We start from the raw sequence: 15437 nt of genomic DNA, 5'->3' as shown, positions 1-15437 counted from the left end.
GGAGTTAAATGCAACACATCCCAAGACGATGAATCTGAACTAGAATTTTTGGTGCCTGAATGGGTTTTCCTGGGGCTCCAATTTTACAATGACTTGCCCCTGGCTGGCAGGGACGAATCTTAATAAAGATTTTTCTTTCATTAAAATTCAACTTTGTAAGCTTTAAGGAAAGATGGACTTTTCTTGGCTTTCTCCAAGAACCGAATTTGCATGTCTTACCTACAGAAAAGCAGGGACCACCACCGTCCTCTTTCTGGAAGGCACCTTCCTAACCTAGATAGTTCAACCGGCTGTTTAGCCAGAATACATCCCCTGAGTATTCCCCTCGTTCCCTTGGAATCTTGCTCTCATATTTAAGTAAACCATTCTTTTCTCTAATTCTCAAGGTCTCGGCCAATAACTGTCCTCAAGACTCTGAAGACATGGCCAACTGCCTCTATGCCGGACCTAAGTTCTTCTTAATATCCTCCTTTGAACATGTATTTGAAGATGAGGTCATTTCCTGGAACCTACCAATTGACTGTTTTACTATAACAAGGAATCATCCAACACGTTTTATTTCTTCATTTTCAAAATGTTTGGAAGTGCCTTTACAGATATGTTAAATATACCGAGGAACATATACAACAGATCATACTGAAAACCGTGGGTAATATGAGAAAGACGTTATACAACCGAAAAAGGATATAGAAGCACAATGTTATCACAGCATGCTCTGTTTATAATATCGGGCGAGTACCAGGCAACAAGAACCCAACTCAGAAAAGTAGAAAGTAGGGGATAACACCTTTGTTTTTTTTTTCAAATGCCAGGCCAAATATCCCCCACTGTTGCCCAGAAGCCAGCCGGAAGTGGGCTGTGTGGATTTGGCCGTTCACTGCGCTCGGCAGCCCAGATCAGATCCACCTGCCTGAGAAGAGCCAGGGAACCTGACAGATTTAAATTGTGAGCACACGGCATGCTCTTCAGACACGTGTTATATAGATAAGCAGCATCGTAAGAATCGTCGGCCACGGGGAGACACGTGTGGCCCCCCACCGAGAGCATGGATCTGCTGTATGGTACCCATTGTTCACTTATTACATAATTCTCTACTCTCCGGCTCCTGCCTTCCATAGTTTGGGCTTTGGCTTAAACCCACGACCATGCCTGGAACATCACTGTCATGGGAGGTCGGGCAACAGATTCATTCCTGGAATCTGCATTAAATTTTAAATTGATGTTCAAAATAAGGCTCCCCGTGGAGGACAACTAAGGAAAGGTCACTTGCTCGGTGGTCTGTGTGCCCAGAGGAAGCACGTTGGTCCCTCCCGTGGCCAGTCTTGGCGTCTCTGGGGATGGGAACTGGCAGGTGTAAGCGATTTACAGCGGCAGGGCCACTGAGACAGTAAAAGGCCCCACACAAGTTTACAGGCCCCAGGAGAGACGCACAACCCGGAGAGCGGAACACGGGGGCTGAGAACCTGGGAGGGTGTGCTTTATCAATGCCTCGTGGGTGCCCCCTTGTCAGCCTACAATACCCATGGGATTAGAGCGTGTTTGCCTCAAGTGGGAACTTACCCAGATAAAACAGAGATCCTACGTGGTTAGGACAAAGAGAACAAGGCACACTCTCCAAGGAAGCATCTCTAAGTGAAGAAACTACACTACCCGGGCAGTGTCTACACTGGTGTTGGTGTTATTTCATTCAGCAAGTCAAATTCCTACAAAGTAGGTCATCATCAAGCAGTGGATTCTTTCGGCTGCAACCTTATCATGGGAACCAGAAAGTGGTACATGCTCTTTGGCCAAAGGAAGAAAAGAAAGACGGGTCAGGTCAACAGTGATTTAAGCCTAGAGAAGTACTATTTTCAAATGGGTCGAGAGGTCGATATCACATGGACCCTGAATTCCAGAGCAACATCCATCCCACTGTTTGTAAAGTGCGTTCTTCCAACGGGCAGGGTAGATGCATTAAGAAGACCGCCTGTCCTCTGGGCTTCTGCAGGGTCTAACGAGATTTCAATCCTTAAGATCAAATGAAAAGGTTTCATCTTGAACTGACCAAGGGCAATAATTAAAGCCAAAGAAATCATAAAGGCATCTCATGGAACATGAAGACTGTCCAGTTTTGATGACATGATTACTTTCTTGGACTGGGGCAGGAAGGCCCTATTGGACTTGGACCGTTATTTCCCATCTGGAGAATGACAGTGTCCTGCTCACCCCGACTCCTAGAAGACCCAGGGTACAATGTTCCTGCCCTGTCTCATATTCTTTACAATTTCTAAAAGCAAACAACAAAAAACCCCTCCATTGCCAATCTAAGCTGTGTGAAACCATAAACTAAAGGCATGAAGGAATTAATACCCCCCCAAACTGGAAATGTGGGGGGTTGCACTTTGCACACACTCAAAAACTAAATATAACAAGGGTTCATTCTTTTACAAACCTTTTTTCAAGCTTCTTTTTCCTTTCTCTTTTAGAAACCAACGTTCCTGACTACGTGTGTGCACCCTGGGGCCTGGGGAGAGCGTGCCGGGGCCGTGGCTCCGTCCTCCTATGTTCCGAGGACAAGGAGGAGGAGGGGGAGGTGGTCAGTGGGAAATCCTCCACGCCTGGGAGAGCACGGGGGCTCATCTGCAGCCTGCGACTCTGCGGATCTGATTCCACAAGCCAAACCCCCGTGTTTACACCCGCTGCCTCAAATGAGGTCTGCAGAGCCCGCTTAGCTCAAGTTACTGCCTCTTCCTGAAAGCAAGGGGTGGCCTTTGCCAAGATGCCAAAGGTGATACTGGCAGTTTTGGGGAGGACACTCATGCCAACAGAGGACCTGTGGGGGCTCAGCAGCGCCTGGCCGGCCGTCAGCTGAAACGCTTCCATCAGCCTCCCAGGCAGGAGCCCGGCACTCTTGTGTTTTTCTTATGTCTCCACAGCTCTGCCTGTCCTGGTCCTCAGCACCCACGCCCATGCCCCAAATACATACTTGAGTGAGCCATCCACAAGGAAAGACCAGAAGGGAGACCGAGGTCAGGGGCCACTGCATCCTGCATGTCAGCGCTGAGTCCAAGACGGTGTGACCCTGGCCAGGGACTGGGTGCCACGAGCCCTCCTTCTGACACATCCCAGAATAAGTGTCCCCCAGCTGGGGAAGCAAATGAGAAGCTTTCCAAGGTGAAAGTTGTTGGCAACTTTTAAGCAACATTTTCTTTTGGTTTCCATTTATTGCTGTATCAGAGGTATTAAAAATCTCTGGCTAAGAAGAAAAAAATAGATATCTAGCAAAATCATACAGAGGCCAAAGTTGAAAAGGGACTGTGTGCGTAAAATAATGAAACCACGGAAGAATGTTTAAATGTTTATTTTCATGTTAAAAATGATGAGTTACCCTGTGGTTAGAATATACCTTTATGCTGGGAAATGTAGTCACTTTATTTCTGAAATATTTCCAGGAAAAAAAAAAAGAGGAAAAAAAATCCAAAAGCAATGAAGAGTAAGATCAAAATATTCTGGCAGGTTCCATCAGTGATGCCGCCAACGAGCCGCGCCCTCTCCAGGCCGCGTTCCTACCCAGTGTTTCCCCCACCATGGGTTTAGATATTTTTGAGCAGGAGGTCTGTACATTTAAAAGCTACAGCGTTGCATGCTTTTACTGTAAAATGTATTTATTCCAGCACACCTCTCGGTGCCTCGGGGTACTGCGGTATGTTACATACAAAAATATCTGCGAGCCGCATCCTCCCGTAACCTCCACCACCCGTCCTGTCCCTTCACTCACAGGTGATATGCGGTACATCACACGTGTAGAATTTCGATGGGGGAGATGGTTGCTGAGTCTATAAACTATCCATCGTGTCACTTACAGAGACGAGGATGGAGAATTGAAGCCATTTTTGAGATGATTCGAGTAGAAAAGACAACAGTCCCGGAGCCATGTAGGAAGCAGGTGCAACCGCTCTGCATGGTTGTTGAAGGCGGGCTGGCTAGTTCTCAGACACAGAGCCTTGACCGGTCCCAACACCCCAACACCGGGAAGATGCCTTTCCAAAAGGGTGAAGAAAGGATGCAAAGGATCAAAATGCACAAAGGCAGACTTCCTAAAACTTAAAAATGAACGAAGTACAAAGTGCTCGTCTATGGATGTGGCAAATGGGACAAAAAGTAATCCATGTTTTCCCTGCATTAACGTGTGCGCACAGACACCCTCTGCCTGGAGTTGAAGTCTGGGAGCTGACCCTGACCAGGATGCAACACAAAATAGCTGGGAGGTCAGTCAGTCCTCTGTCCGTGCGCACGGGGCGGCCCGAGGCCTGCTGGGGGGCGTTCTTCGGGGACATTGGCAGGGTCTTCTGGCTTTCCCGAAGATGCGACTCTGTGCATTTAAGCTCTACCTCCATCATGTGGCGCCCCGCGCCCCGGCCTGGGAGGGAGCACATCTGGCCGTGGCGGACACCGCTCTCTCCCTCCCCGTTCTAGGTGGCCTGGTCCTTGTGGGTGCCTGAGCCAGCCTCCGTGGAACCCGCAGAGCTCCCAGCCTGCGGCCCCTCAGGAGGCTGGCTGGTGCTGGCCTTGGGGGGAGGGGGGTGCCTAAGTATTCCCTTCTTAGGGAAGGGACGGGGCTTTATCACTGTTGTTCTGTTCGGGTGACGAATCACACCCATTCAGCTGTAAAAACCTGGAAACTCCAGGTGAGTGCAGGCCCCCAGGGAACGGATTTCAAGGTTTCCTAAGTTACATCTTTTCCCCGTTCTAGTTTAGCTATTGAGGGGTTCCTATTCGTTTTAAATGATCTAGTTGAAAAACAAGTGGATATAATCCATGGCTGCTGGTGAGCGGGAAACATTTAGAACAGAAAGAACCTCACTGAAATCCTGGGGAGCTGGGAATAGTGCCCATGCCAAGTCGGGGAGCGAGCCACGGTGCCGATTCCACTAAATACTGTATTCCCTGGCTCCTCACTATTCACACACTCACGTGCATACATGTGTGCGTCCGTGTGAGTGTGCCCTGTGCGGTAAAAGGGACCCCCCCGCCCCGTGACCTTCCACGTGACTCATAGTGAACTTAGTTTGAACAGAAGCCAGCAAAGGTGACCGTACAGAGCCCAGATCACGCTGGGGGACTGTGGCTCACCCCCCGGGAGGCATCTTCAGGACAGCGGTCAGTTTCCCGCTCCTGAGAACCCACCGGCACCTTCTCCCTTCTGATGCCGCCTAGTCTGCGCTCTGCCCCCAGCAAGCGCTCAGACCCCAGGAAAGGCTCTGATTTGCAAGCTTCTCAGTAATGCTCCCCACGGCAATGGTAACGTCCCTCGTCCCTTCCCAGATCACCCCCCGACCCAGGGCCTCCCTGTAGCAGTGGGGGCAGCCTGCTGTCCGTGCGCGCGTGTGTGAGAGACTCACCCCCTATACCAGCTGAGCTTCCTCAGTTTCAGACTCGAAGTTCCCGTTATGTTGGAATGCTGAAGATCCAAAGGCAGAGAACATTGAGAACACGGCACAGGAGCGGGACTCGATAGGAGAGCTACGTGGCATTAGCGTGGGAACTTCCCCGGGGCCTCCCCGGTGGGCCGAGCTCCCTCCACACCGAACCCTCGGCGAGCGGCCTCAGCCTCCTCTGGGTGCCCAGGGTGCTCTTGCTGCCAGGCGTCAGCCTTCTCTGTGCAAACTCCCTCCGAAGCCAAGGCCCGGGTCTCCTGGCTTCCTTCACCCATCAGATTGGAAGATTTTTGAAACTTCACCGGCTTCAGCCCTTAACCCCCATCTGAGACACAAGATCGGCTGGACACTGACCTCTAGAGCTCAGGCCCACAAGCCTGCAGATTTATGCACTGTTTACAGACCCGCTGCAGTCCCGTGGGCGAGAGACACGGGTAGGACGCCGTCCGCTGGAGGAGGCGGGTGGTCGTGCTCCCACACACAGAAAGCTCACAACAACCTCTTGTTCCAACAGCTCGCTCCTCCGCCGTGTGGAGTCAGCCGACCACTTCCTTGCCCCTCCTGCAGGTCTTCGCGACTCTGGCCTTCACATTTCTACTTCTCAGCGATGCAGATGGCACCAGAAATCCTCGAATAGGTGGGCTAGTCCCGTGCCCGTTTTCCCAGCTAACCCACCGTAATCAAATGTTGTTCTGCTCTGCTAATCTGAAATTCTTGCTCTGCTTGAAACCATTCCTACTATTCTTTGAAAGACACTTTTTATTAAAAAATTATGCAGGGGGGGTCACGCTTATGTTTTTTTCCTGTTGCCACTCTGACTTTCCAACAGCTATGGTTTTTCTACCTACCTGCTTCTGAAACTCTCCAACAGTCATTTATTTTATGAAACTTGGGAGCAAACCCATTCTTTTCTCCATCAGTGCATACCCTGCATAGGTTTGAGCTCTGCCAGAGTCATGACTGATGATTTTTTCGGGGGGGGGGGGGGGGGTGTCATTATATGGATGGATTTTTACATATTGCTAAGTTCTACTTACTTTCAATTTTTTTTTTTTTTTTTTTTGCTCTGGTAAAATGGAAGTACCACCTGAACATATCTCCTACACAATTTCCTTTCTGTGTAATAGTAATTTAAAATTTTGATTTCAGCTTGGATAACAAATTGTGTTGACCGGAAAGCACCAGTATAAATACGACTCTCTCAGGGTCTTTCTGCCCTCAGAAATACACTCCAGGAGTCCCCCACGAATGTTCCACAAGCAGAAGATAAAAACAAATGTGGTTGACAAGTGGTCACCAAAGTTTGTAAGCGCCGTATAGAAAACTGTAAAGATGGCCCTCCCTCGCAGTATATTAATATTTTATGTAAAATCCCATGTCCCAGTCTGATACAAGGAAGTTCCACAACAAAGAGAAGGGAGGACAGCGTGAGGATAAGCTTCTCAGACATTGCCCCTTAGGTAAGGAACGTGGGCAACGGAGAGCACCTGCCGTCCGGCACGGACGCGGCAAACGTCAGCGACTAAAACTCATGTGAAAATCAAACATCTCAGAGAGAGGAGACCGCGATTGCTCTTCTTCATGTTTCAAAAAGAATTCCAGAGGCCAAAGGAACCAGGTGCAGGTGCAAATGTGTATAAAAATAATGAGCAGCCTCGTAACAAATAAGGGCGGCTACATTCAGCATCTTTCACGTACATCCAATCTCAGGCCAAGGGCAAGGAATGTCCACTGTGCTTTAAAAGTTCTAGGAATAGAAAAATCAACACCCGAGCCTTTTCTAATTCCATGTGGCCGTTTGTTGCGAGATGACTAACAATGTCTGTGGGGTCAGGTTTAGAATGTTTGAACTGAGCTAGTACCAGGTAGCAGATAGAACTGTCGTCTTAGAACTTCTCCAGGATCTACAGGTGGCTGCTTTCGAGACATTTCCCAGCTTATAACCCAGCTGCTATAGCTCTCCAGGCCTCTGACACCTGCTCAGAAAGGGATTCCCCGCCCCAGACCGCCCCAAATGAAGCTTTGTTAAATCATCCCCTATTGCTGAACAAACTCACTGCTCCACCGTTCAAAAAACAGAAGGCATAAAGGTGAATACAAACGTAAGAAAGGAGTTCACATGTGGTCTTGCAGGCTTTCCATATAGTCTCTAAGGTCCCGGGGACCCCCCAGCCCCGTGTCCTGACAGACCCACTTGATGTTGTCCTCACTGTCAAACAGGATGGAGTTGGTGTATGGGCCGCCGTCCTCCGGGAGGATGGTGGTGTAGGAAGTAAACTTGACTCGCTTCCGCTTTGGGCCCGATGGATTTATAGGCTCACTTTTAAGGTCTTTCTCATAGACATAGTCAGAGGGTCTGAGCAGTTGACTATGGAAAGTCTTCTGGGAACCGCCATTGAGAAGGAAGTTCCTCTCCTCGAACTGCAGTCCCCTGTCTATCATGGTCGTGCACTCCTCCGACGGGAGGGTGATGTCCACGGGGTTCTCCAGAAGTTCTACTTCATTCCCAAGCCAGACCCAGTCATGGGAATGGGGGATGTTGCCTTGCTCGCTCACGGCAAATCTTTTGTGTCTGTATTTCCAAGCAAAGGCCACACAGTTGATCAAGAAGACCAAAATGGCCAGGCAGAAGACACAGAGCAGAGCGTACATGCCAATCTCCAAGTCACTTAACCCCCTGGAGGTCACTGTCAGGTCACTGGGATTATTGGGTTCCGGTAACTTCCCTTGAGTGGGGAAGCTTGTGAACGCGTCTGGACCGCCACTCTTGAGTGACTTCTTATCCTTTCCTTCCTGGGGAGATTGTGGGGTTGTGCTTTTGTTGCTACGTTCCTCTTGGCCAACAGAGGCGCCATGTTGGAACCACTCCTGACCTGCTCTCTCCCGGTTTCCTTCACGCTCTATGGAATTACTGAGGTGGTCCTTGTATTCCCGACTGATGCCCTCAATATTGTTGGTGCCTCCTTGGTGCTCATAAATATTTGGTTCAAATCTGACCTTGACATTCCCTTTACCCACGGCAAGAACACTCTTCCTCTTGGTCTTCTGACAGGGCTCACTAATCATCATTTCTAATTTAATCAAGGGCCCTTGCCCTTCACCCTGTGCGACCACAACCGGCCATCTGGACTGAAGGTTTGCTTGGACAGACACCACCATTTCATCCAATGATGACACAGTAACTGAAAAATCCTTGGGATCATAAATGTCTAAGGGTGTCACCGAACCATCACTGAACAAAATCCAAGAACTGACTATTGCTTCCTAAGAAAAATGAAACCAGAGCATTATATTACAATCAGGTTCCTTCAACTGCAAACATAAACATGATTTCCTATAGAATATTATTTAAATATACAGGCTGAGAAAAATAAACTTCTATGTTTTATAATCTTGAATAGTTCCTGGCATGCCTTGAACTGGCGGCATCCATAACATCCTACTGCCCCACCGATGTGAGGAGCAAATGATATACTTTAATGAATGCATTAAAGTGCATATTAATTTATTGCATTGACTTTGACCTTTCTAAAAAACATTTTGAAAGATCAGGCAATTTATCTGAATCAAGATCAGGTGCCACTAATCAGGCTACTCCTCCCGATAATATCACTTTAAACATCCTTTATTAGGAAGCCAGGGCTGATGAAGCAGAACACGCGCTGGTTGAGGGGCCTAGGGGACAATGCCTTACAAGACGAGCTCACTGGAAAGGCACCGTGCCCCGGTGCCTCAGCGAACCTTCACGTGAGTTTAAAGATGGAGGGGAACTTTAGGGTTGTCAAGGACTATAAACGGTAGCAATTTGGTGCCCATTAGCCATGCTTGTTCAAGCAGCTGAAATGGAATGTCCAGGTATCAAACACCACCTGCTTTGGCAGAATGACCACATGGGATCCTCTGGTCATGATCTAGCGGGGTGTGCCGAGCACAGGCAAGGCTGAGGTAAAGCAAATGGTATACGGACACATGGTCGGTGTATAAAAGCATAAACGAGCGACATGTATCTAAGTCACTGGTATTTTTCTCAAAAAGAGACAGGGTGGCCCAGATAAGAAGCAGAAAGAAGCTTCAAGGAGCCCCCTGACCTAGCTAAGAGTGCCCTACTGATCTCTTCCAAAGACGTGAGAGGGAAGGAAGTGGTCTCAACTGACTGGGGACAAAAGGACTCTGGAATCCCACCTGCTGCGGGGCCTGGAGGACGTCCTGGGCAGACACCGTGGAGACAATAGCCCTCTTGTCCGCTCTGTGAGGCTGCAGGGCAAGAGACAAGCCGGCCACCAGCTGCACGCCCAGGTCGGCGATGGTGACGCGGTCATCCAGCACGATCACTGTCTTCTCAGCCAGGATGGAGTCGGACAGAGGTGAGAGCACCTTCAAAGGAAGCGAGCAAGCTCCAGCCTCTGCTGCACACAAGTGTGGGCACCTCCTAACTGACATTTCCACCAGTGCGTTCCCTCAGGTCTCTGCTGGAGGCGTGCACCCGTGGGAACCGCGTGGCTACGTGGTATGCTGTGGTCCAACGGCACACTCGCCATTGAAGGAGGAGTATGACACATACCACGCTGGTCCATTTCCTTTCCTCTGATTCAGGCCATGACAATACTAGTGTATTTCCCAGGAAGAGCGCAATTTAACTACGAGCCAATAGCTAAAGATTGCCCACCGTGGCACCAGGCACTCAGAGGGCGACCGTCTCCCAGCCACTAATATTTAGATGTGAAAGTGGCAGGACTGTGGGAAAGCGCCTACAGGGCTCTGCCACCTTCTCCTGCCGCTGTCCTTCCAGGGGGCAGTGAGCTGTTCACCACGGGACAGCAGCGACCACGGCGAGGGCTGCTGCGTCACGCTGGAGAGACCACGTAAGCAAGTTACCTTCTAGTTTGCAACCAGGGGAGACTAACAAATGGAGACGAATATCCAGTTGGCACAATTTCTAAAACTGTCCCCCCTCCTCCCAAGGATGTCCTCCACTAGTCTCTCAAGCCTGGGAATGTGATGAGAAATCACTTGTGACGATGTCACGTTTACACAGCGGGTTCGCTTATCCTGGATCACGCAGGTGGGTCCAGCGGCATCACGTGAAGCCCGTAAAAGCAGAGAGCCTTCCCTGGCTGGTGGCAGAAGGGCAAGTCACAGAGACTCAAAGTGGGAGAGGGACTTGACCCAGCCATCACATGAGAAGGGGCACAGGTGTCCTCCCAGGGGAAAGTGACTGGCCCTAGTTGACAATCCACGAGGAAACAGACCGCTCGGTCCCACACCCGTGAGGAAGTGCGTTCTGCCAACAGCCTGAATGAGCTGGGAAGGGACTCTTTCCCCCACGGCCCCGCGTGAGCCCCGCCCGGCCACCACCTTCATGTCGGCCTTGCGATGCCCCGAGGGCAGAACGCAGCCCAGCTCCCGTGGACTCCTGACCTACAGAAGTGAATCACTACACTGGTGCTGGTCTTCGCCGCTCGGTCTGTGAGGAGGTGCAACACGGCAACAGAGAAGTCATACAAAATAGAGCATGTTCAATCCAGCTCCATCAAAATCAGCTGGGGCACCACCTAAAATACGACTTAATTAACTACCAGCAGCAATGCTTTACATTTTTTACTAAAAAACATGCTGCAGCATTTCTGCATAATTATTCCATTAAAACTGACCAGAAAAATAGCTTTACCATTATTCTAATAAAATACAGAGCATGTAATTAGTGGATTTAAAAATTATTTTTAGTACAAATGCAGGCTATTTAAAAATTTTCTGTCCACTGTTCAAAGTGTAATATATAGCTAAGCGGTTAACCCTCAAGGTGGGAAAAATAAAACTAGTTCTCTCAGGTTGGACCACCCTCTGTTAGTGATGTATGAGGAGTAAATTACGTGGGGGGAAAGGCTGCTTCCACTGTGCATTTAATTTAGCTTTGACTGGTGAAAGAAATTAGGTATTTTTTTCTCAGCCCTCCCCAAAATGCAAAAATTAATCTACCTTAGATTACTAAAACCGATGAATTCTTTTTGCGGCTCATGAGCCTTATTCACGTGCGCATGCGCACACGCACACGCGCCTCGGCACAGACTGGGGGTGGGGCGGGGCACGGAGCGCATGCGCCGTACCTGCACGGTGGTTATGCCCGGCTCCCGGCCCACCAGGGTCCTGCCGCCCTGGAGCTGCGCGATCCTCGCCTCCTCCACCTTCATGAAATCGGCCACGAGGTCGGTGATGTCGAACTGCCAGTCGGGGCCCAGCATGTAGCTCAGCTGCCCCGAGTCGGGCGCCTCGGCCACGAACTGGGTGAGGACGCGCACCGTGGCGTGCTGGTACTGCAGGGAGCAGCCCCGACCCTTCCTCTCCTCGTCCTCCTCGTCCTCGCTCTCTCGGGTGGGCCTGGGGCACAGACAAACCGGGACGAGCGTCATGGTTGGTAAGGGGCTTTGCACACTCGTCTTCCAGATCCAGTGTGGCTTCTCCGGAGCACATGACATGGTGTTTCTCCCCACCGGACCCGCCCGCCATCGGTTCCCTCACTGCCTGCTCGTCGGTGGCCCCGTGCGCCCCTGCTCGGAGCATGGAAGGCAAGCACCACGCCGCCTTCAGGGCCCAGCGCGGCCGGACACTCTGCCCCACATAGGCAGAGGCTGGGGCCCCGTCCTGTGTTCTGGAACTCTGCAGTCTGCAACTGTCCCCGCTGCGGGGGACGTGAGGTCCCAGGTGAGAAGAGCTGCTGGGACCGGTTTCCATTCCTCCAGCCCCGCGCAGGCCTGGGCATATCTCCTTTGGGAGTGACCCCCAGAATGCTGCCCCTCTGCTCCCTCCAGGTGTGTGTGAGGGTCACCGTGGTCAAGGTGCGAGCAGGCAAGCACAGCCCCTGGGGGGCGGGAAGACCGTCATGATCCACTGGCGTGGGACAGCTTGGCACCGGCTCTGGGCTGGCCAAGGCCCTCTGCTCCGACAGGGTGGCTTCCTCTGAGCTCTCAGAGGCCGGGGGGCCCTTTCCCACCTCCCACCACCCAGTTCCGCAGTGCTCAGCACAGAGCAGCTGTGGAGTCCTGCAGGAGTCGGGGGCACCCTCGCCCACGGGTCCTCGCCTGCCTCTCCCCTCCTCCCGCGGGCCCAGCCCCTCCTCTCAACCGGCCTGTGCACAGCCCCCCGGAGAAACCCTCACAGGCTCTGCTATTCCAGAACCTTCCCCTCAAGATGAACCTGTCCTGAGTGTTCTGTGAGAGGACCTTGTTTGGTGACCAGTCGACAACCATCAGGTGTCAGGAGCGACAGTGCAGAGATTCACACACTGAGTCACACCTACTATGTGCTGGGTCCAGCTCGACGCACTCATGTGACCACGAGAGCTGACACACATGGACCGCATCTCACACGCCAACCACATACATTTGACTCCTTTAATCACCACCCCAAGGAGGGAGGGTGTTTTACTATCCTGATCTTACAGTGGGAAGCCAAGGCACAGAGAGGAGAGGCCACTCGACCCCGGCCACCCAGCTAGCCATCCAGAGGCGGGATCCACACCCAGGCCACTGTGCCCCTCCGTGCCCTCTTCCTCTTTATAGCGAACTCTGTTCATCTTCAAAACAGCCACGAAACACGTCCCTATTTCTCCATGAAGATGCCGGGGCTCAGACTGGTTAGTACGTGGTCTAGACAGCTGCAGAGCAGTGAATTTACAGGCTTCCATTTGACTTCTGAAACCCACTTTCTTTAAAATAGATCCTTCTGCCTCCCTGAAAGGTCCCATTGGGAAAATAATAGGAAGCATTTTGGGTTTCCCAAAGTGAGGGGTGAATATCTCTGCTGGTAGGCAGGGTGGTTTTGTGTGGTGAAGGGACATAGGATCAAAACCTTGGAATGACATTCGGAAAAGTTATTGCCGTTTACTTTTCAGTCCTTCTGATTACATCACAGGGAATGAAGGTCTCTGGTGCTGGGGGGTCTCTAACGCTTATCTGATACCTGCTAGTCGACTTACTAGAGACCAGCTCACACGGACAAACAGCAGTATCTACACAGAATGTAATCCTGACGCTTTCTTTTCTTTGCATTAGTTTTTACCAGTTGGCCAGTTTTGAAAGCAAGGTGAAATGTCCCTTAATTACAGGAATAACACTGAAAAAAGAGCAAAATTAAGTATATATTATGGAAGGGGCAGTATCATAAACGTGGTGAATGAATAAATGAAGTTATAGAAATACCATATTAATGAAACAGTTCTGTTCTTTTAGGACAGCATTCTATTATTTAAAAAAAAACTTTAAATTTTGAATTAGAAATTCACAGTAAGTTAGAAAACAACGTACAGGGAGGCCCTGAAAGCTCTGCACCACTCCTGTCGAGTTAACATCTCCCATAATCACAGTCCAATGCCAAGATCCAGAAACGGATGCTGGTACAAACCACAGAGTTTATTCAGATTTCAACAGTTTAACCAGGACACGTGTGTGCGTGCATGTGTGTGTGTTTCTATGCAATTCTGTCACCTGAGGACTCATGTAACCATCACAACAGTCAAGGCACAGAACTCGTCCGTCCGCACAGGGGTGCCCGGGGATTCCTCCTCATACTCCACACCATCCCAAACCCATGGCAACCACCAGTCTGTTGTCCGTTTTCCGCATCTCTGTAAAAGGGACCATACAGGATGTAAGCTCTGAAAATGCTGACAAGGGTGTGGAGTCACTAGGTGACCCATTCATCGCTGCTGGGAGCGTGAAATGGGACAACCTCTCTGGAGAATAGTTCAGGAGTTTCTTTTAAAACTAATGCCCTATTCATACGACCCAACAATTACAGCCTTGGGCACTTTCCCCAGAAGACTCATGTGCACACGGAAACTTGTCACAGCAGCTCTATCCGTGAGCGTGCCCAGCTGGACACAGCAGGAGTGGCCTCCCGCAGACGGCTGATTCATCACACTGAGAGAGGACACACCACGGATTACAACTCAACACTACAGATATGGGAACTCTCCATACAGCCAACAACGGCGGTGGATCTCAGGGGATTTATGCTGGATAAAAACATGTCCATTTTAAAAGGTTACACATCGTACAGGACAGCCACCAGCTAGAGAAAACTCTGTTTTCAAGGGGTCAACTGACGGGTCAGGCCCACCTGGATAATCCCACATCTTAAGACTGATGGATTTAGAAGTTTAGTTACACCTGTAAAATCCCAGAAGTAACAGATCAGGGTCTGAATGAATAATCAGGAGATAGGAATCTTGTGGGGTGTCATCTTTAGAATTCTGTCTACTCCACGTGTCACTTCATACTCAGGACAGCTCTCTTCAGTAATACTATCATCTCCATTTACAGATGAAGACACTGAGGAACAGAGAGGTTCATCAACTGGCCCGAGGTCACACAGCTCTATATGGGGAAGCCAGGGTAAAAACTCTGGCTTCATTCTAGAGCCCACAACTTAACCACCATGCCACGCTCCACAGATGAAGGCTGACATTTACAAGCAGGGACCTGAGAACAAACAACACAGGGAGGAACAACGGGGAAATAGGGAATAAAAAAATAACTGTACCCCATGCTAGGTGCTTCTTATGCAGTGCAACAGAATCCTGAATTCCAGCAACTACTCCCTGAGGTGGATACTATTCACAGGTCCAGGATGATTTCCTTGTCAAAAGGCTAGTAAGTACCCAAGTCAGATCCATCTGAACCCCAAACCCAGACCACTGCGACCCACTGTGGAAGCTGCTTCCCTGGGGCCTGGGCCCCGAAGGGCCATCTGCCTCCCACAGTGATCCTGGTCCCTGGAGCCTGAGACCCCCCGGCCCTCTGCGGGACTCACCCCTCCCTCGGCTCCTCACCTTCTGTTGGAGGCCACGGGGATCCTCCAGCCCTTGATCTGGCTCAGCTCCGTGTCTGAGATCTCAATCTGCAGGGGGAGTCTGGGCGCCCAGACGGTGACCTCTAGCTGGGAGGTGAAGTGCTGGTGCGTGAAGTTCACGGTCGTGTCCACTTTGCTCTTCATTTCCTTCCCATTCACAAAAATGGAATCGCA

At 50.5% G+C, this 15437-nt stretch overlaps 1 protein-coding gene across 2 annotated transcripts; it reads right to left on the bottom strand.

The window, feature by feature from the left end:
• Positions 1 to 541: 541 nt before the first annotated feature.
• TMEM132B (transmembrane protein 132B) lies at positions 542 to 15431 on the bottom strand. 2 transcript variants are annotated; one of them, XR_004302615.1, is made up of 5 exons: positions 15244 to 15431; positions 11522 to 11792; positions 9600 to 9791; positions 5382 to 8681; positions 542 to 4019 (listed from the first exon to the last, which is right to left on the bottom strand). XR_004302615.1 is itself a non-coding variant. In XM_032431610.1 (4 exons), exons 1-4 carry the CDS (start codon positions 15405 to 15407, stop codon positions 7533 to 7535), a joined length of 1776 nt encoding a protein of 591 aa, XP_032287501.1. In that variant the 5' UTR covers positions 15408 to 15431; the 3' UTR covers positions 542 to 7532. The 2 variants fall into 2 exon arrangements, 1 of the variants encoding a protein (XP_032287501.1); XM_032431610.1 differs by having other exon boundaries at positions 542 to 8681.
• Between the last annotated feature and the right edge of the window lie 6 nt (positions 15432 to 15437).

This window comes from Phoca vitulina, unplaced genomic scaffold (genome assembly GCF_004348235.1).
Source record: "Phoca vitulina isolate PV1807 unplaced genomic scaffold, GSC_HSeal_1.0 scaffold46, whole genome shotgun sequence".
NCBI classification, from domain to species: domain Eukaryota; kingdom Metazoa; phylum Chordata; class Mammalia; order Carnivora; family Phocidae; genus Phoca; species Phoca vitulina.
Note: the sequence above shows the minus strand (reverse complement) of the source record. Positions and strands in the feature narration are given on the sequence as shown.